Source organism: Juglans regia, chromosome 1 (assembly GCF_001411555.2).
Source record: "Juglans regia cultivar Chandler chromosome 1, Walnut 2.0, whole genome shotgun sequence".
Classification (NCBI taxonomy): domain Eukaryota; kingdom Viridiplantae; phylum Streptophyta; class Magnoliopsida; order Fagales; family Juglandaceae; genus Juglans; species Juglans regia.
In genome coordinates this window covers 36,961,022-36,983,628 of record NC_049901.1, presented here as the reverse complement: position 1 = coordinate 36,983,628, position 22,607 = coordinate 36,961,022, and the positions used below count along the sequence as shown (strand labels likewise).

At 32.9% G+C, this 22,607-nt stretch overlaps 3 protein-coding genes across 6 annotated transcripts; all 3 read right to left on the bottom strand.

Annotated features, from left to right (window-relative positions):
* Nucleotides 1-1,432: 1,432 nt before the first annotated feature.
* Nucleotides 1,433-5,161, bottom strand: LOC109009830 (protein EFFECTOR OF TRANSCRIPTION 2-like). Of its 4 annotated transcripts, none has more exons than XM_018990465.2 (3): nucleotides 4,993-5,161; nucleotides 4,038-4,406; nucleotides 1,433-2,926 (listed from the first exon to the last, which is right to left on the bottom strand). In XM_018990465.2, exons 1-3 carry the CDS (start codon nucleotides 5,086-5,088, stop codon nucleotides 1,550-1,552), a joined length of 1,842 nt encoding a protein of 613 aa, XP_018846010.1. In that variant the 5' UTR covers nucleotides 5,089-5,161; the 3' UTR covers nucleotides 1,433-1,549. The 4 variants fall into 4 exon arrangements, with proteins under 4 accessions (XP_018846010.1, XP_018846042.1, XP_018846032.1 ...); XM_018990497.2 differs by having other exon boundaries at nucleotides 4,038-4,396; nucleotides 4,993-5,095; XM_018990487.2 differs by lacking the exon at nucleotides 4,993-5,161 and adding an exon at nucleotides 4,915-4,975 and having other exon boundaries at nucleotides 4,038-4,396.
* A 2,595-nt stretch (nucleotides 5,162-7,756) lies between these two features.
* On the bottom strand, nucleotides 7,757-9,106 carry LOC109009222 (uncharacterized mitochondrial protein AtMg00810-like). The gene is made up of 2 exons (XM_018989619.1): nucleotides 8,960-9,106; nucleotides 7,757-8,377 (listed from the first exon to the last, which is right to left on the bottom strand). Exons 1-2 carry the CDS (start codon nucleotides 9,104-9,106, stop codon nucleotides 7,757-7,759), a joined length of 768 nt encoding a protein of 255 aa, XP_018845164.1.
* Nucleotides 9,107-16,353: 7,247 nt separating this feature from the next.
* LOC118348762 lies at nucleotides 16,354-17,622 on the bottom strand. Its single transcript, XM_035691142.1, has one exon. The coding sequence runs from the start codon at nucleotides 17,620-17,622 to the stop codon at nucleotides 16,354-16,356; it is 1,269 nt and encodes a 422-aa protein (XP_035547035.1).
* Between the last annotated feature and the right edge of the window lie 4,985 nt (nucleotides 17,623-22,607).

Sequence of the window (22,607 nt, the reverse complement as noted above, 5' to 3'; positions counted from 1 at the left end):
CTATGACCAGAGACTCTCAACATAATAGATATGTCTACTATTATGTGCCAAACTTTAAAGAAGCTACCTTTATAGTTATAAATTTTTGAACATGTATATTGTGTATTACAAAGCAGTGTTATTCAGCCTGATAAGATGGTTAATCTATTCACAGAATCACAACAGGTATTAGTGAAAAGGAATTTACTCTGTTTTGGCAAGATCATCTAACAAAAGATTTCATTCACAAGATAAACGGCAGATGCATATGTCAATAAAAGTTCTCTCCCTGCTTACAAGTCTGGCATTGGCATTTCCTAGAAAATGAAGGTCACAAAATGTACTTTCATATTTTTGCAGACACTCTGTTTTGTGGAAGGTGTTTTAAAAGAGATTGCCCATGATGCTCATCTAATTCACAAGGTAACATATCTTTGACACCCCTTCTTTTTGTCTGCCTTTTTAAGGTATTTTGGTTCTGGACCCAGCATCAGCTTGGCAATATTCCTCATAATCACTAATTGGTCAATATTATCAAACAACACAGTTTGTTTGATTCAACATGTACAGATAAAAATATGTTGAATGTGGCAATCTCTTGTGGTTTACAATTGAAATACAAGAATACAAATTGCTGATAGAAGAACATGCTACTGATTTATAATTCATATATTGTAATTTTGTATTTTATAATGTAATGTATAAATACCAAATAATGTAATATGTAGTAAATTGCATTGTGTTGCAAGCATTTTAAATATTGTTTTTCTTTTTCTTAAATGCATTGAGGTAATAGTTGTTTCTAACTTTAGTTATTTTTTACATAAAATTTAGCTTTCCATTTTGATATATTTTTATTATTATAGACAACGTTCAACATACTTCTTGAAACATTTATTTTATAAAATTAAACAAATAGAGTTTGAATGCTACATCAACTTTATTTTGTGAAAAAATGTTCATAACATGTAGACTTTTATGTAAATTAAAAAAAAAAATGGGTTCAAGTTTTTAAAAATCTGGGTTCATCTGGATTCGACCCAGATCTGACCCGGATTAAACCGGTCCAAGTTCTGGCCCGAGTTTGAAACCCAGGGTTCCGGTCAAGGTGTACTTGGGTTCCCAGGCCAAAACTAGGATAAACAATCTTGAGAAAATCAAAGAAAGTTTAAGGGTTTAATGAAGTTGCTACTCACACAAAAATGGACAATTAAATTGGTGAGAAAAGTCGGGACGGTAGGGGTCTTTTCTAGAAGTTATTAAAATTAAAAACACGAAAGTCGATCTTATCTTCCCTCCATCCCAAAGGGACGGTAGGGGTCTTGATATGCCAAAAAACTTTGCCTAGAGAAGTTTCAAAAAAATAAAAAAACAATAAAAAAAAAAAATAGTATGGCTTTTAATAATGTACAGGAAGCATATAAATATATAGAAAATGTACAACCATGAACCATGCCTCAACTTCTATTAGGATACAAGCCACAACATCATTTGAAATACAATAAAGATCTGCACAACATATAGTTAAATGGGTATTTCTTACTAGGCAATCTTCGGGATATGATGAATTTCAGAAATAGGAGGAATTAGTGATTCTCCTCCCCCTGTGCTGCTCACACCTCTTCCTTCCATGAGCAGGACTCCTCATACAGACAGACCCATTCTGTAAGCTGACACCACATGTGAGAGAAGTTATTTCTGAGCCAAACCCAGCTGAAGAACTATCGGCCCTCATGCCTTTATGTTGCCAACACCTTTTATTCCCTTGGACTGGTTGCCTTCTACACTGAGAACCATTGTGTAACGTTGCTCCACATGTAGGGGCACTAGTGTTGCCATATTCATATTCACAAGAATTGAATTTCGAACCCGTGTCAGATAAATGGGATTTGTCTTCTGCTGCTAATTTGGAGCCCAACCCGTTCACTCTGAGCCCTTTGTGCTCATCACACCTTACTCTTCCTGTAGCTGGTTGTCTTGTACAGTAAATCCCATAACCTAAATCCACCCCACAAATAGTTGTGGTGTCCTTGCTGACAACAGAACTCTTTGAGGAAGCTTGAGTTTGCACCACTCCAGGTTTGCATAATGCAGAGGAATTTTGATCGCTACAACTGGAATCCAAGCCTGCCCTGTGCACATTTTGCCATTTTCCTACTGTAACTGACTCAAAAATAGATCCACGTATTCTCATACCTTTATGCTCATCACACCTTACTCTTCCTCTAGCTGGTTGTCTTGTACAGTAAATCCCATCACCTAAATCCACCCCACACATAGTGGTGGTGTCCTTGCTGACAACAGAACTCTTTGAGGCAGCTTGAGTTTGCACCACTCCAGGTTTGCATAACGCAGAGGAATTCTGATCGCTACAACTGGAATCCAAGCCTGCCTTGTGCACATTTTGCCATTTTCCTACTGTAACTGACTCAGAACCTAGTGTGCTCTCTGATTTACCTACTGTAACCAAAGTTGGGACCAACATTGGGATGGACCCATTAATTCGCATCCCTTTGTGTTCAGCACACCTCTTTCTTCTATCAACCGGTGGCCTCCTACAAACCAAGCCATCACCCAAGACCACCCCACAAAAACTAGTATTCTCTTCTATGACAATACTTCTATCCGATAAAAACCTAGGCAGCGATCTGCTAAATTTGAATACTGAAGATAGGAAATTGTCGCTCTCTTCATCAGCACGGGCACTCAATTTGTTCTCTGGTGATGGCAGCTTGCATGCTTTGATGCTAATGCCTACTTGCTTCTGACCAAATGGAAGAAGTTTTCTGACAACATTGGGAAATTGAGTAGTGTTTGCAGCAGTTCTGTCAAGTCTCCGAAGGATATCATTTGGTCGTCGTACACCATTATCGCTTGTGTTCCATCCATAATCAAATCTATTGAGAAGCTGAGCTTCTGTCTTCTCAGCCTCTCTCTTGTTTTCCATCTGCATAACAAGCAAAATAAAGAAAAGAAGAGGATATGGTCAAATACTTATATTACAAGCAAAATGTGCATCAGACCTGCTTCCATATATAAACGCAAGCATGCATAAACATACATACAGGCAGGCATATAACCACAACTCATTTTGCATAATCCATCCAAATGTGATCAGTATATGTAGAGGCATGAGTCTCTAGAATGTGATTATGCATAGAGATTTGATCCATCCATGCATGTATATTATCCCCAGAGCCATATTTAAAAAGAGTAGAAAAACTTCTTATAAATACAGATTCCATGGGTAGGAGTGTAAATCGGTCTAGGGGGGATGATGGACCGAAACTTTCAGTCCATCATTTTCCCGGACATCAGGTCCCTTTTATGTTTTGTGAATGCCTGAAGCACTTTAACTTTACCCTTTAACCAGCTAATGAGACTTGGTCTTTACAAGAGATGGTAGGAAATCTTTTGTGATAATCAATCGCATGGGTGCCACTAGTCTCAGTCAGTACTATTGATACCAACACAGAAGAATGCTAACCAGAAAATTATGTCATATCTCACTCAATAGAGTCAATGGCAACAAACAAACACTTCAATAGACAATGGAATCTGACGTAAAATGTCAAGGTAAGACTTCAATATTTAGAGAATTAGGTGGAGGATTTGCAAAATACTCTGGAATAGGTGAAGTTGGTTTAAAAATAAGGGCTAGCAGATCTGGTTACACTTACTATAAATCAGATCCATACAACGGAAAACAGAAAAGCAACTAGTAGTATCACACCAAGTAGATTCCTAGGAACGACTTCTAGTGTGAGAAAGAAGTAAACATTCTAGGTTGCTAAATCTGACTTTTCTTGTTCTCCTATACCCCATGAACTATAAGTGGCTGGTTTTGATCAAAGCCTCTAGTAGATACAATCACAGAAATTGACTGGTTCACTATCAAGATTCATTGAGGAATGAAGCTTATCATCATTTTGCGTATATTATAGGCCAATTTTCATCTAGCTTTGTGAACCTATTCTGTTCACACGATTGCTCCCTTCTTTCTACAAAATGCAGTGCTCATGAAAATAAATAACAAAACCAAGCAAAGATGGACTAACCGGAGCCCATCTAAAAACAATGGGGCAGCGTCGTGAAAATATCTCCTCAAACAATCCGGGCCCTTTCTGGAGAGATACACTCTTAGAGTAATTTGGTTGACCATTAGGGTAGCTATTGCTCAAATGAGCACCTGTCCTGCCATACCGCTGGAGTCGTGTTCTAACATTGTCAGCCTGACCAAGGTAAACCACGACTATGCGGTCTGGATTAAGTCTGCCAACCTCACGCCCTAACCCGGTCCGAGACACAGCAATCCCAAGCTCATATACTCCAGGGCCAGAACTTTTAGGAAGGTTGTGAACCCTGTACCTTTCAGCTCCTTCCTTTCCCAGTGAATAGTCTTCCCAATCGGAAGGACCTACAAGAATCTAAAAAGGTTGAACCAAAAATGAAAATATTGCACCAAAAAGGGCTAGTACGCCCAATTTAAACTAACATATATATACGTAGAAAGCACAATTTGACGTCCCTCCCTCCAGCATTGGACCAGCATGTTTGATAATATGTTAAGAGGTTTGCTACTCATCCTCCTACACACCACACATCACATTTTTTTTTTTTTACTTTTTTTATTTTATTCTTCTTAAACTTATTAAATTCTTCTGCTCATCGTTCATATTCTACACATTTGATAAAAATAAATAAAATAAAATAAAATATGAAGTGTTGGGATGATGAATAGAATTTTTCATATTTAAGAGAAAAGGAAATAATCCCACGACGGAATCAGAGTTCAATAGGCAATTCTCAACAAATTTAATAGAGTGAAGAGTCGAGATTTGAGCAGTTCTACAGATAATGAGTGAAAGTCGAAAGGGTAAACATGATGTTGAAAATAATGCGCATAAACATCGGGTTTAGGGCATGCGAACTCACGTTTTTTAAATCGGGAAAAAAGACAGAGCAAAATACCCATTGATTTCACAGAGAGAGAAAGGCTTTTGAAGTTTGAACCTGCCATTCGGAGAAGACGGGGTCGTGCTTAGTCCGATTCCAGTCCTCCCTCTTCAACCTGGCGGCAGCGACTGACGACACGTCGCTTGCTACCATTTTCGTTGGCCCGGCGATCGAAAGGACCACCGTTGGTCACGCTGTTTTGTAACTGATGAGAAATTATTACTACGAGGACCGCTTTATGAAAAAGCAAAATTGATCAGTTGGTACGATAATTTTTTTAATTTTTTTAATTTAATGATTAAGAAATTATTTATTTTAAGATATTGTGGATTTTCTTTTAAGGATCATGCTACAGCTTCTGTTGGATCTCCTGCTGAGAGCTATAGTATATATTTACATGTATTTTTTTTTTAAATTATTTTTTATATAGATTTTTTTAATATTTTTAAAAAATAAAATGAATTTAAAATATCATTAAAAATACTTTCTTAATCAAAAAATTAAAAAAAAATTATTAAAAAATATTTTCTTAATCACGAAGTAAAATAAAAAATTATTTTTTAATAATTTTTTATTTTATTTCGTGATTAAGAAAATATTATTTAATAATATTATATTTTTTTTTTATTTTTTTAAAAATATTTAAAAAATTTATATAAAAAAATTAAAAAATACACATAATAAAATACATTAGAACTCCAGCACGACCTCCCAGCGCGACCTCCCAGCGAGAGCCCAATGAGAACTCTAACATTTTCTTTTTTTTAAAAAGTTAAGGGTATATAAAACTATTAAAAAAATAAAATAAAAAGCACTCGGCCTTATGGGAACCCCCACTTTTGCTCTACACCCACGATGGTATAGCTCTCACCACTCTATCCATGGACATTGCATCCTTTGAAAAATGAGGTGAGAGAAATTTATAAATAGAAATAAAATAGTTTATAAATAATAATAAAATAATTTATAAATATTAGTAAAATTATTTAAATTAATATGTTTTATTGGTTTTAAAAAATGAGAGAGAAAATGTTGAATAAAAATATTATAAAATTATAATATTGTTAGACTATAATTTTTTAATATTATTTTTGTTTTGAAAATTAAAAAAGTTGAATTTTTTTTATATTTCGTTTGAAAGTTTGGGAGAACTATAATGATTAGATGAAAAAGTTGAATATTTAAAATTGAAAAATATTTATGTTTGAATAATGTTTCGAAAAGAAATTAGATGTGATGGGTTCCCAAACGAGACTTAATGAATGTTGAAAGTTTGGTTACACAGATGAGATGAAATGAGATGAAAGTTGAATAAAATATTGTTAAAATATAATTTTTTAATATAATTTTTATTTTTATATTTGAAAAAATTGAATTATTTATTGTATTTTGTGTGATAGTTTGGAAAAATTGTAATAATTAGGTGATATAAGATAAAATGATTTGTATAACCAAACTAGGCCTAAGTCTTGATTTGGTGGGTGAGCACCTGCACCTTACCTACCCGGCCCATCCAACCGCACTCGCAAGCTATCCAACAGGCTATCGAACAGGCTGCTTGCGGCCGGTAAGTTTAAAACATAATTTTAACCTCATTTTTATTATCTCCCAAGTCTTTTGCTACTTAGCCTTCCTTTTCTTTTTTGTCTCCTCCGACTCTCTATTTCTTCTTCATCTCCTTCTCACATTTTTCTAGTTTCTTCTCGTAAACCCGTGGCCAAAGCAGTGGGTCACTCGAGTTAGTTATGGCCAAGAGACCCACAATTAAGCCGTAACCGAGTTTTCCATGGCCATGGTTTGGCCGTCCTTCTCTTTGTGAGATCCAAAATGGGTGGCCTTCAAGAATCACCATGGCCACAACAAGACGTGTCTTTGGGTAAGATGCTCTTCATTGCAAATCTTTTTTTTTTTTTTTTTGAATTTCTAGTTGGTTCTATGCATTTGAAGTTTGATCTATAATTTGAGAATTGAATGTGAGGGTTTGGGGTTAAATTTGTGAGTTTATATATTTGGAATTTGGCTAGGCAAAGTACGGATGGTGGGTTGAAATATCCACTAGTCGTTTGATGGGGACAGATGGACAGTGGCTCAAGGTGGGGTGGAAAATGACCACCTTGCCCAAACGGGTGTGGGGATTGGGGGATAATTCTACTTACAGCACCCTATGTATTTTTTTTATTGGCATTGGGTGTCCAAAAACAAAGTTTTGATGAATTTCGTGAGTGCATAGAATCTCGAAGAGAAGTTTTCCACAAATGCACTAAAGACAATATGCACACAAAGTGTTTGTAAAAAAACCTCAGTAAATGAGTATCTGAGAGTGTTCTTGTTATCTATTTTATAGTAAAGTACAATATTACAAGATGTATATTGCCGTTAGACACATTGATTTATACATGGAAAGTGTAAATGCAAGGATATGAATATTGAACCAAAAAAGGAATTATCTAGTCGTTGCATGTGATGGACTTTCCTTTGAGAATTTGGGTAGCTGTTGCATGAGATGGTAAGTCTTCTGATTGTGTGGATTCTATAGTTGTTGCATGCGCTTCACTTGGTAACTCCTGTGATTGTGTGGTTTGAGTTGATGATGGTTGGCTATTGTTAATATGCCCCCGCAAATTGTGCCAAGGCACGAGACCAAGTTTGGTGCAAAGAGGAAAGAGAGTCGAGCGTCCAAGTAGTTTGGTAAAGAGATTAGCAAGTTGTAAAGAGGCAGGTACATGACGGGTATGAAGAAGACCAAGGGCAACACGTTCACAAACATAGTGGTAATCAATCTCAATATATTTGCTTCGAGCATGAAAAACTGGGTTAACGGTCATGTAAGGGCGCTAAGATTATCACAAAGCAATAAAGGTGGTGTGTGTAGCTTGATGTCGAGGTCACGAAACAGAAAGGAAATCCAAGTGAGTTCAACGGTGGTTTGGGCCATAGCTCTATATTTAGCTTCAATACTCGAGCGAGAGACAATATGTTGCTTCTTTGCAGACCAAGAAATACAGTTCCTGGCAAGAAAGACACAATAACCGGTCATAGAGCATTGGATGAGAGAGCAACCAGCCCAATCTGCATCAGAAAAGGCATAAAGATCAAGTGTAGAATTAGAACTGAAATGAAGTCCAAAATCAATTGTACCTTTCACATATCTAAGAATAGGTTTGACCATTTTAAAATGAGCTTCAATAGGAGAGTGCATAAATTGAGATACAAAATTAACACTGTATGCAAGGTCAGGACGAGTAAGAGTAAGATACTGGAGAGCACCAACAAGGCTGCGATAATGGGCTGGGTCTGAGAAAGGCGTTGTTGACTGAAGGCCTTTGGTTTTAGCCATCATGGGAGTGCCCATGGGCTTACAGTCAATCATTTGAGCATGGTCTAAAATGTCCAGAGCATATTTAGTTTGGGTCAAGGTAAGGCCATTAGTAGTTTGAGCAATCTGAATGCCCAAAAAGTAATGGAGAGGACCTAGATTTTTCATAGCAAACTCACTACTAAGAGTCAAAATAAATTCATGTAGGAAATTAGTAGAGGAACCAGTGAGTAAAATATCATCAACATAGCGTAACATAAGACAACCACGAGCAGAATGATACATAAATAAAGAGGAATCAGCAGTGCTACAATGAAAACCATAAGTGAGTAAAAAATTGCTAAACTTATCAAACCATGCACATGGGACTTGTTTTAAGCTATACAAAGCTTTGTTTAACTTACAAACATGAGAAGAGTGAGTTGGGTGAACAAAACCTGGAGGTTGATCCATGTAGATGGTTTCATGGAGGTCCCCATGGAGAAATGCATTTTTGACATCCAACTGACAAATGTCCCAATGATTGATTAGAGCAAGCGTGATAGCAATCCGGATAGTGCTTGGACGAATTACCGGAGAGAAAGTTTCATGGTAGTTGATACCATATATTTGGTGAAATCCTTTTGCTATTAAACAAGCTTTCAATCGATTAAGGGTTCCATCTGCATTGAGTTTAGTTTTAAAAACTCATTTGCAACCAATAACAACCATAGAGGAATCACGAGGAACAAGAGTCCATGTATTGTTAGCATACAAAGCTTGCAATTTATCAAACATAGCTTGGGTCCAACCAGGGTGAGTGAGAGCTAGCAGAGCAGATGGTTTTGGGTTCTTCTGGTATATTGGAGAGGTCATGGAGGTTGGCATATTTGGGATTGGGTTTGTGAATACCGGCACGGGAATGGATGATCATGGTATGTGTAACGGATGGAGGTGGGTTTGGTGAAGGTGAAGTCGAGGGCGGTGAAGGAGAAGATGGGAGTGCAGGAGTGGAGAACGTGGAGAGAGGGGAGTTGAGTATAAAAGCGGAGGAGGTGATGGGTGTGGGTAAGGGAATATTTAGTTCGGGAAGAGGGAATGAAGTAGTAGAGGCAGGGCGGACTGAAGGTGGCATCACCCAAATGTCAAAAATAGACAAGGTCGGGTTAGAGGGTGAGGGTAAATGAAGGTTACCAGGCTATTTATAAGAAAAATTAAGTTTATAAAAAACATGACGAGAAATGTAAGTACGACAAGTAGGTGGATGATAGCATTTATACCCACGATGCCAATCACTATAGCCTAAAAAGACACATGGCAAGGTTTTTGGATAAAATTTATTGTGCTTGGTATCCTAAGTATATGGATAATATTTGGAGTAAAAAACAAACAAGGACCAATAATCAGGGAAAGTTTCATAAAGAATTGAAAACGGTAATTGTAAATCTAGAGTAGTAGTGGGAAGGTGGTTAATTAAAAAGGTAGCAGTGACAAAAGCTTCAACCCAAAAACGTTTTGGAACACCACTATGGAAGAACATCGTCATACCAAGTTCACGAATGGTACGGTGACGACGTTCCACAGCACCATTTTGTTCAAGGGTATAAGGGCATGAAAACTGGTGAATAATGTCTTTATTTTTTAAATGAGAGGTAAAATGAGTATTAGCAAACTCACCACCCCCATCGTTTTGAAAATTTTTGATTATTTTATTAAATTGACATTCTACATATTTTTCAAAAAATAAAAAGGCTGAGAAAAAAATCATATTTTTTACGAGGCGGAATAAACCACATAAATTTAGAAAATGCATCAACTAGGCATGCATAGTAATGAAATTTACAAACAGAAATAATAGGGGCAGATCCCCACAAGTCACAATAAACTTTATCAAAAATAGCATGGGTTAAACTAGAAAAGGGTAAAAAAGAAAATTTGCTCAATTTGCCTAGCTGACAACTTTCACAAATAGACTGAGATTTATTGGAGCCAGTAATTTGAATAAATCCTTTGGATTTTAGGATTTGGATAGCAGAGGCTTGAGGGTGACCCAAACGCTGATGCCACATGTCTTCAGAGGCAGTCGGAAAAAGGGGTAGAGAAGTGCGCTCCATAAGGTGCAGATAAGGTTTAAAGATTACCTTTATGACGTCCGCTCATTAGGACACGGTTGGTCTTTCGTTCCTTAACAACAAAATCAACACCATAAAATTCACAGTTATACAGATAATCATTGGTACGTTGCCCAATAGATAACAAATTTTTTGCAAGTGCCACCACTAAAAGAACATCATGTAACTTAATTCTAGTGTTACCATGATTTATGTACATATTACCAACATGAGTAATAGCATGGGAGCTACCATCCCCAATAATAACAACATCAGTACCCAAATAGTGGCGTAAATTTTCAAGCATACCTGGATTACCTATCATGTGAACAGACGCTCCAGTATCTGCAATCCATTCATTATCCAGAGAAAAATTTTCCAACGTCATTGCTGCTAAAGCTTGAGGAATATCATTATACTGGTACGAGTGATTAAATCGGTTCCAACACTTAAGAGCAACATGACCCTTTTTGCCACAAATTTGACAGATATCTGGTGGGTCTTGGGCCTTAGCATCATTGGGCCTATTGTTGGGCTCATGTGTAAATGAAGCATTTGAGGAGCCCACAGTTTGAGAGCCCACATTTGGAGAGGTTCTACCTGACTGAGTGGTGGGAAGAAACCCACAATGTGTGTGTGTATGCATATATATCTGCATTTGCTACAACAATATTATGATTCTGAGGATTAAATGATAATGCTTTTTGATCTTTAACCCATGCCCATTCATCAATCAAAAAATATGCTTGCACAACTAAACTAATAACCCTCGATCGTATCCCTTCGAAAGAACTTATAGTACTCCCTACCAAAAGAGATTCTCTCCTGAGCAAGAAACTGAAATAAACATACAAACCAAACCAAACAAGCTTACATATTAGAAAAATCTCACAAATTCAACAAAAAACCAAAACAAACATACAAAGTTACAAATCAAACTAAAGAAATAAACAAAATCTAGAAATAGGCGAATCGCACAAATCTTCAGATCTATGCACAGACATCTATGCACAGACCTATTGGCCATGACTGCTATCTTGGGTGATAAAAATATGTGCACAGATCTCCAGAGATATCTGGGCAGATCTGTATGGTCCATGATTGCGACCGTGGATCATTAAACTCGTAGATTCGTCACAATGTCACCCACGACAATGGAGAGAAGTTCTCTGCCGACTTAGAGGAGGAAGAGAAAAAGAAGGGAAGAGGGAGGAGAAGATAAAGGAGAGCAGTCTGGCACTAAAGCATGAAAACTTGAAAGGAAGGGAGAGGGGAGAGAAGAGGTGAAGGTGGTTGGGAAGAGAGAACGAGAGAAATGAGAGGAGAGAGAAAATATCATATCTATAATTATAGTTTTTTTTTAAATGACAGTGTTTCATTATAAATTTATTATATATATCTCTTATATATATAAATTGGTTATGAAATGAAAAATCTTGTTTTAACGATTTTTATTATTTTTCCATTAACTAAGTTAACAACGTTCGTCCAAAATTAGCATTATTCCCAATTTGCCAGAATTAAGTACCATTAATTGCTTACCATTGATTATTCTCCCTTGACATGAGGTAGGTAGGGTTCTTAATTGGCATCTTGCCATGCAGTTCGACCAATTAAATGCCATCCCATGTTAATATCATTAGTCAAACCGCCAAAATGGTAGTTCTAAATTGTACCGATGCAAAATATAGTTCTCCAGTACTTATTATCAATAAAGTTTAATCGACGAAAGAGCAGAAGAACAAAAGTTTAAGTTTACTTACTTTCTAAATATTCTTTCGTATATATGTACTCTATTATAATAAGTGATTATCTAACTGTAAATAATAATTTTTATTTTTTTCTGTTAACTTTTCTTATTTTTTTGTTAAGTCCGTTAAGTTATATTTTAGCAAAAGACTCTTCAAATTCTTGATCATTTGTTATGTAATTCTTTTGTAGATTTTAACGAAAGATCATGTTCTATCAAAAGGTCTTTAAGACCCTTAACTATTTGACTTTTTCTTTTTTTTTTATTTAAATTATTATATTATGTGCATTCCGAGACTAACGTACCGGAGGCCGTTCATTAGTATATATATATATACTAGCAGTGTATTTACGTGCGATGCACGTTTGCCCTGTATTAGGTTATTCTAAAATATAAACATCTAGTGTAGAATAAGAGAATTTAATGATAAGGTCTATGAAGATAATATAATTAATTGTTTAAGTAAATTATAATTGTTTAAAGTCTCTGATAATAGATTTAGACAGACTATATGTTTAAGCAAGTCAGGAAAGTGAATATTACATAATTGTTTTTTTGGTTACTGAAAGTAGAGTCTAAAACGGCTAAATATTACATAATTGTTTCTTTTGCTACTGAAAGTAAAGTCTGAAACAACTAAATATTACATAATGGATTCAAAGTAGTGTGTTCTCCTCATTCACAGCATTGTTCTCCTCATTCACAGTATTTATGGAGAGAACGTTGAAGTTTTTGTGACGTTATTTTTGGAGTTGATCTAAATCTGCACCCAATTGTATGATCCATTTTTTTGTTGAACATAATTTTGCAATATTTTGGATATACGGTAAATGTTCCTGTATGGTGAATAAATATAATGTAAAAGATATTTTTAATAACTTCCTATTTGAATATCTAAAATTAAATGTTTTTAAAATATAAATTGGAATATGAATAAGTTGGTTACCTCTCCTGTATGTTCCATTAGTTCGATTGCTGTGCAACCTAGAGCTTCTTCTGCGATTTTACCGAACATGACAGCTCCTAGTCGTCCATTACCATCGTCAACGTTGATGTAAGCTCGACAGTTATATAAACAAACTATATTTTTTAGTCTGAATGATTAAGCAATAATTTGAATATAATATAAAATTGATTAAAGAAACATTTACAACGTAAAATATGAATATAAGATGTATACCGTGGTTGTGCATTACTCATGTATTTGCAATGATAACATTGAAAATTTTCATTTTGTTCATATCCAGTCCCCTTTTTACACCCAATGCAGGACATGTAGAAGAATATTTGATGGAGATCAACCACACAAATAGTTGCTTTAATCCAAAATTTTGCTTTCTACATTAATTTTGCAACAGATATATATTTTTAGTGGTTGTAAATAATATGTAGCCTTAAGATAATGTTAGAAATGTACCGTCATTGGTTGTAATGATTTAAGAAAACCAGCAAGATCATCAAGCTTAATTATGTCTTTCATGTCAACATTTGATGCCGATGCTGATGCTGATGCCGTTGTGTGATATAGATTTTTTTCAACGATTTCTTCAAGCAGTGCATGGTTTAGCATCGTCCTAAATATTTTTAGAATAATTTAAAATGAATGAGAGAAATCATGGAGGAAAAGATATAGTAGGTACAAATTGTATATATATATATAATAAAGTAAGAAAGAATTACCATTGACATAATGGAGTTGTAGCAGGGATGGCAGGTTTTAAGGTAAATACACTTGTTGGTTGAGACGAAAGAGAGAGACCTATATTATAAAGAAAAGAACTTTGTTAGTAGATAATAACATTCTATTTTTAATAAATGCTGATATTATAAGTTGTGTAATATACCATTGTATGAACCAACTTTTATACGTGTTGCGAGTAGAGTTGGCTTAGCTTCAATAATATCAGAGATTGTTCGGCATTCACCATCCACAAATCGACTCCACATAGTCAACCATATGGGCATTAGGCTGTAAAATTTAGGAGAAAGTATTTAAAAGTGTAGCATGATGAAATAATATTGAAAATAAGTTAATTAAAGAATTTATTAATATCACATATATAGTTGAGAAATCTTTTTTACCTCTGGTCGATAACATATATTTCTTGAATTTTTGTTGGCCCATGTATTGAGATAATTTCTTTAAGAGGTTTCATGTATATTGTGATCGCCAGAACAGCTGTCCAATTATGTTAAATTTTTTTTTGTGAAAACTGAATAAGAGTATCAAGATGTACGTTAAATATATCGATGTGATATTTACCTATTTCAGTTCCAGTGTCTTTGTAGTCATGCAGATTGGTGAATGGGATAATATCATATTCTGGTGGTTGTAATTCCACTTCGTCATCTGGAATGTTTTCGATGATTGTTCTTGAATTTAAGATCCACTGGTATTCATGCGCTTCAATTCTATGCCTGGGATCTAAAGGCTTAACATAAGCATTACTGATGTAGTAAGACCGGAAGATATGTAACATGTCATTACGTAGGTCTATATTTTTGCCGAAAATTGTTGCTTGTAGTCGGTTGCCCTGCATAATATTGTATAAATGAATAGTTATTTGTATTCTATTGATTGTTAAATAGTATTTATTAAATATATATAAGATTTAATCTAAGAATATAATTAGAATGAATCTATGTTGTAAGGGGAAAACATATTTATTTTGGATATATCATGTGAAAGAATATAATATAAATATTAAGTATATTTTTGCAAGAATGATAATGATGTCAATGTGTTACCTCAGGGTCTATCAATGTCAGATTTTGATATTTTGTCGGCGAATGTTGTGCAGTACGTTTAGGAGATTTGTCTGACACAATCATCTTGATGCTCCAATTTCTTGTACTTGGAGTAATGTCTTTGATTGATGTATAGATACTTCGCATGTTGAAGCCTACTTATGAATGAAGAGAAAAAAAATATTAGTTTAAACAATTGAATTTAAATAAAACAATTTCAATAAAAGAAAAATAGGAAGTTCTGAAAATTACATAATGGAAAAACAAATTGTATTCAATTGAGATGTATATATTGAAATTTGATTACTTACAGAAGTTTATGATGGATATGCTAGTGTTAGTAATTCTTTATAAACAATATTATTTGTTTCAGCTTCTTCACAATCTTGAGTTGATACTGGTCTTATAAGAACTTTTATTGAAGCAGAAGTCTTGGCTCTTGATAGTGCTACATAGAGTTGGCCATGACAAAATACAGGTTGAGGCAAGTATACACCAACAAAATCTAATGTCTGTCCTTGTGATTTATTTATTGTCATCGCAAAACTTAATCTGATAGGAAATTGTGTTCTTTTGAATGGAAAACCACTATTATCGTCTGCATTTGGCAAGAAAGGAATCCTTGGTATGAAAACTCTTTTTCCGGTGTGGTGACCAACTACAATTTCAGCATCAATGATATTTCGTTCAAAGTTGCGACAAATAAGACGTGTTCCATTGCATAAACCTTCTGAAGGATTGACATTTCTGAGTAACATGATAGGACAATTTTTTTTTAGTAACAGCTCATGAGGTGGAAGTCCATTTGGTGTCAATGTATTTAAAAAATCCTCCATGATTCCTTGTTCTGATGTATCAATCGTTTCATCGAAGCTATAGTATTGTGTAACTGTATCAGGAAATCTTTGAATAAGTATTGTATTTATCTCATCGACATAGTTGTTCTTTTGTGTCAAGATAGCTCGATTTGTCATTTCGGATAAATTTTCTGAATAGCTGCCAATATCTTGGAAGACTGCATCGATCAGATCATCTAAAGACTCTACATCATTTTTGTAAGGAATGAGCATTTCATTGGGAATTTTGATCTTATTCTCAATTGTGATTGGTGTTGTTCCATTTCCGACCTGAAGTAAATAATTTGAGAAGTTTGGATCGAATCTTGCTCGCATATTTTCACTCAACCTAATCTTAGTTAAAGTAGACCACAAATATGACGATGCTAAACTGGCATTAACTTCTTCTTGTCTTGTGCCTTTACGAATCACAGGTAAGACTTGACGAAAATCTCCACCGAATACGATAATTTTTCCACCAAATGGTAATCTTGAATCAGTTATGTCTCGTAACATTTTATCCAATGCTTGCATACATTCTTTTCTAGACATAGGTGCTTCATCCCATATGATTAACTTTGCAAGACGTAACAATTTGGCAAGAGCACATTGTTTGCTTACACAACAAGTACTATTTTTGTCAAAATCTAATGGAATTTTGAAGCGTGAATGGGCTGTTCAACCCCCAGGTAAAATAGATGCAGCAACACCAGACGATGCAGTTGCAAGAGCAATTAAGTTTCTTGATCTTACTGTAGCGAGAAGTGCTTTATATAAGAATGTTTTCCCTGTTCCACCCGGACCATCAATGAAAAATGCAGCAGATTCATTTAGAAGTACTTTCTGCAAAATTGATTCATATGTGTGTTGTTGTTCAGAATTAAGACTCATCGAAGCCATAAGATCTTCTTCTGGCATCAGAACTGTAAATTCATCATTTATTTCTCTAACTTCAGTTTCGTTCTGATCAAAAGAGACATCATGTTCTATTAAATGAAACATGTTTATGTCTTTTCCCATCGATTCAAGTGTAGAAGAGATGCTTCGTAAGACTTTTGTCCTAATATCTGCTGATGTTGCAACACTTGTTTGGAAATCACTTGACATATCTTGTTCAAAATATTCCCAAAGTTCTCTAGGATTTGTTGGATTCCAGTATACTAAAATTGTTGCAAATAACCGTCTTAAACTGTGTGGTATTTGGTATAAGGAAGCCTCTTGCATACAATCTTGTAAACTGGTATCTCTTTGTAACAAACCATGTAATGTAGCTGCTTCACGAAAGGTTGGTGCAGTGACATTGCCAACTGTTTTGATGTGGTCAAATGATAAAGGGCCTCTTATATGATTTAACAATATCCGTAAGTAATACCTTTCACTTTCGAATGGACTTGCTGTAACAATGCGGCCTATAATAATTTTCTTCTTTCTTGGAGTCCATATTTTGTGTTGCTGGTTCCAAACAAAAGCTTCAGGAAATTCTTTGTACAGTAGGTTTCGTGCATTTTCATTAGCTTGATTTGTTGAAAAGAATTCAGTCAACATTGATTTTGCCGTAAAATCAGATCTCAGAACATTGTTAAGGTTGTCATGTGCATGAAAAGCTACCAGATGTTGATCTTCAAGATGTAGATGTAAACTGTAAACTGATGGATGCATTTCATTAAGAATAAAACCGTATATTCTCCACATAGCTTCTGGTGGAGCAATCCATCTGACTGATTGAAATTGTTGGATTTCATCTATATCTTGGATGTTTTGTCCAGGAATCAAGTTGAAAGCAACACGATCATGACCTTTATAAATGTACTTATAAAGGTATTTGACTGCTTTGATTGTTGAGCAAATTTCTACATTCAAGTGACAATCAAATTTTGCGAGGAGATATGGATTATGTGGAACAACCCAACGGTTATCTAAATCTTTACCTCTGACTTTGACAGTCATTCCATTATCACAACGTTTGTACTGTGGGAAACAATCGATTCCAACGGTTGTGTTAGGTACAAAACCTTTTGGAAAGTAGTTTTTACAACTGCCATTTGCTTTCATACACACATTGTTCGGATTCAGTACTCCACAGGGGCCATGCTTCATATGTCTTTTTACTGTCTTGTGCAAATGTAGATTTCTTTCTCTGTCAGGTATTTCTGCTGATACAATTTCATCAAAAGATTCTGGAGCATAGATTTTCCAATCTCTTTGTAGTATGATCAAGAAATGTGCATGTGGTAGTCCTCTTTTTTGATGTTCAATGACATATACATATGCTGAAACTTTTCCAAATATCTCCCGTTTGAATAATTCATCCTTCAGTTCTTCTAATTTTACTTTAAAGATACGTGCAATCAAATCAGGACGATTTTATGTTTTTTCTTGTGGACCCAATTTATCTAAGATTTCTTTCCAACTTGGGTTGCATGTCATGGTTAAAAAGATGTCCGGTTTTCCAAAGCGTTGGACTAAAGCCATTGCTTCCATATATTTTTTGCGCATATCTCTTGGACCTCCAATAAAAGAAGAAGGCAAAATGATGCGTTTACCAACTTTAGAAGCATTGCTTTGTCCAATTGATAGACTGTCAACTATTCCTTGATATACTTTAGATCGAATCTCTTGTTACTTATTACGAAAATAATCCAATCTTGACGTCTCAATTTTTACGTACATATCAACAACAAACTGCTGCAGTAAACGGCCCGAGAATAGTAAAATAGATTTTGTATTTTTCCTAATTTGAAGTTTGTAGCAATAGTACTCGCGACATGAGACAACCTGTTGTTTTCTATTTTTTTTTCAGCACTGTAAGATAATAAATTTAATAAATTAGAAATATAACATTGTTATATTAGAACAATTAAAAGTTAAAAGAAGAATAATTATTTTAACTTTCTTGTTCCTTTATAAGCAGTTGTTCTGCTGATACTGATTGTTGAGGGTTGACTGATACTCTTGTTACTTGTTGTGGTAGTCTATCACCTTTCTTTATTCTTAATATTCCTTGGTGCCAACCAGTATCACCAAAAGGAAATAACAATGGATATTGCAGTGCATCATAACAGCCAAAATAGTATTGGACTATATGACTTCCACCTGCATGATTGAATACCACAATATTTCGTCCTCTCAAATGTTCTGAGTCATCATCTTTAATCCAAATGACTGCTACTTGAGAAGCTGACGGAGTGTTAAAAACACGCTGATCCAAACCCACATCTGATCTAATATATGAATTTTGTGATTTTCCAAATTGGGCGAATCTCCAAGAGTTCGAAAGAATGTTGAGTATGGATTAACATGAAGAATATCCATAAGTTGAGCAACAGTTGATGAATCCAATCTTCCAATGTCATAAACATGATTGTTCAATTCATGTTCGGTATCATAAAAATATAGTTGTAGATATGAAGGATGTTCATTCAAAGGAACTAAGTCATTAATGTAATGATAAATTTGACCTTGAGCTCGAAATGTGTAAATACCTCTGTTCCTTCTACACAAATCTCTATCAAATTTAACTCCAAATGATGTGAAAGTAAATTTGTTGTTGTATGTGCGAACATACGTAAGAAAGTTGATAGATTCAACTGTGTTAGAAGTAAACAAATGGTAAAGTTGTTCTGGAACATCATTTGTAGTTAAAGAGATTGTTCCATCGGCACAACAAAAACCCTTCGTTTCATGTTGAAATCTTTTTGCTTCACAAAATCTACAGAATGGTACTGATGGTAAGAGAGTTGCCTCAAATGGCACTGTTTGTAATATTTTCCTATGACCAGCTGATTGTTGATGTTGATTTCCTATGGAGGAAAAATGAATCATAAAGATGAGGTAAATTCTTAAAGTTGCTATAGTTTCTAATAGTGGTATCATTGAATGAAGTTGTATATAAGAAAGGAAAAGAAGGAAAATAAATACGATTTAATTTTATACATCTTTCTTACCCCTAAAGAGAGATTTTGTTGACGTAATTTCAACTGTATTTATTTCCTGATAGAGTGCTCCAGAACTACCAATATTAGAACTATATTCAAATTGTTCAACGGAAAATATATCACTGGTTCCAGCTTCGGCACGAAAAGTGCGTTGTCTTTTTGTACAATATGGCCTGACTTCTTCATTATTGTGTATGGATTCTATATGATCTCCCAACACATTTGTTTCATCGTGAACAATTGGTTGGGAGAAAAATTGTTCTTCATGTTGAGTAGTATCATTCGTAGAATTCCTTTGTTGCAGATATCTTTCTTTCTTTTTTTGTCGTATATGTTCTCTTTTTTCTAAAGAAAGAGTCTCATATAAATTGTTTATCTTAAGATGTTTTGTAGTACTTTGGGAATCATTTTAAACAAAAATCAAAATTATAAGAATATCAAAGAACTAATTAATCATATAATGATAAATTTGTACTAATTTATTAATATAAACTTACCACTTTTCATTTATACATGGAATGAAATAATTCTTGTTGATAACTGGATAAAAGAGAAACTCATAATGATGCAAATTCAAAAACTTTTTTAATCTAAGTATGTATTCCAACAGAATAAAACCACTTATTGAAAAAGATATATTTATAACATCGTTGGTTACCTTGGTAGTTTTGAAAAAAGACTAAAAAAACTCAATCAACTCAGCAATTTTAACGAAGCTGTAAAAAATGGATAATGAAAATTAGAAATGAACCACCAATAGATATAGAAATTATATAACTGTTATAGCATGAATTGCAGATGAAGAAAGTAGAAATAAAAAACTTACAATTAAATTAAATATTTAAACAAATAAAAGGAAACAACAAATTTTGAAATTCATGAGAATGATATATTTTATTTGCAAGTTTTTATATATATTTCTTGTCTCAAGTTTTTATCAAATTCTTTAATTAAATTTTCGATTTTTAATAATTTCAACATTTTAGTAATAGATTATGTATAATTATATGGGTAAAACTGTAAATATTGATGTAAGTATTTACATATAGAATTAAATTTGTCGGTAAAATTTTATGAGCAATTTTATAGCAATTTTTAAAATTTTTTTTTCTATAAACATGCATATATAACTAATAAGATATAACATTTGATTATGTCGAAATGTAATTAAATTATATGATTATATTGATTAATTCAATTAGTTTTATTATATATTATGTAATCAGAATAAATTCTGAGATTTTTAATTTAGATATAAATAGCAAAAGGAAAAAAAAATTGCTTAGTAGTAAAATAATAGTAAAAGAGGTATAATTACATAATTATAATTTAAAAGTATTTTAACCTTATAATATTTTTTATTCAACTGTTATGTCTCATTTTTTAAAATCCAATAAGTATTTAATCTAAAACTACATTTCTATTATTTACAAACTTTCTTATTAATATTCACAAAATTATTATTTTATTTTATTTTTCAAGCATCTTTTAGAGTATAAGTTTATATACAATATTATTTTTAATAAGTATGTACTCTATTTTATCAAATTCTTTAATTTAAATTTCAATCTTTAAAATTTTTAATATTTTAATAATTGATTATGTATAATTATATAGGTAAAACTGTAAATATTGATGTAATTTTTCGAATATCAAATGTATTTTGATTGAAAATTTCAACATTTTAATAATTGATTATGAATAATCATATAGATAAAACTGTAAATATTGATATAAGTATTTACATATAGAACTAAATTTGTTGATAAAATTTTCCTATATTAAAATTCTATATGTAGCCATTTTTATGTATTATTTGTACATTTTATTAATGTGATTGACTGTGTTACAATTTTTAATATAGTCTTTGCTGCTAGTTATATTATCTTGAATACATAAGATTTAAATTTTAAAAATTTATTTTTTAAATTAAATTATGTCATATAAATAATATATAGTGTAAAAACCTTCAAATAATTTTTAAACTAATTCGAAATTATAATTTGAAACAGTTCAAAGTTCATGCAGAATAAATATTGAATAAATGACATTAAATAATTGACTTAAAAAATTCTAAAATCATTGAAGCAAAATAAATTATTTCAATTATTAATTTACAGTATGAGATACTTTTATAAATAGTTAGTTGTTGAGATATCTTGTTTCCACTTTCAACTTATTAATATTCACAAAATTATTATTTTATTTTATTTTTCAAGCATCTTTTAGAGTATAAGTTTATATACAATATTATTTTTAATAAGTACGTACTCTATTTTATCAAATTCTTTAATTTAAATTTAAATTTTTAAAATTTTTAATATTTCAATAATTGATTCTGTATAATTATATAGATAAAACTGTAAATATTGATATAAGTATTTATATATAGAAATAAATTTGTTGATAAAGTTTTCCTATATAAAAATTCTATATGTAGCCACTTTTATGTATTATTTGTACATTTTATTAAGGTGATTGACTGTGTTACAATTTTTAATATAATTTTTGCTGCTAGTTATATTATCTTGAATACATAAGATTTAAATTTTAAAAATTTATTTTTTAAATTAAATTATGTCATATAAATAATATATAGTGTAAAAACCTTCAAATAATTTTTAAACTAATTCGAAATTATAATTTGAAACAGTTCAAAGTTCATGCAGAATAAATATTGAATAAATGACATTAAATAATTGACTTAAAAAATTCTAAAATCTGTGAAGCAAAATAAATTATTTCAGTTATTAATTTACAGTATGAGATACTTTTATAAATAGTTAGTTGTTGAGATATCTTGTTTCCATTTTCAACTTATTAATATTCACAAAATTATTATTTTATTTTATTTTTCAAGCATCTTTTAGAGTATAAGTTTATATACAATATTATTTTTAAGAGCAATGCTAGGTACAGTCCCCAAGTGGGGACTGCATGTGCAGGCCTAAGCTATTTTAATTTTAAAATTTTGTAAAATTACAAAATTATCCCTCC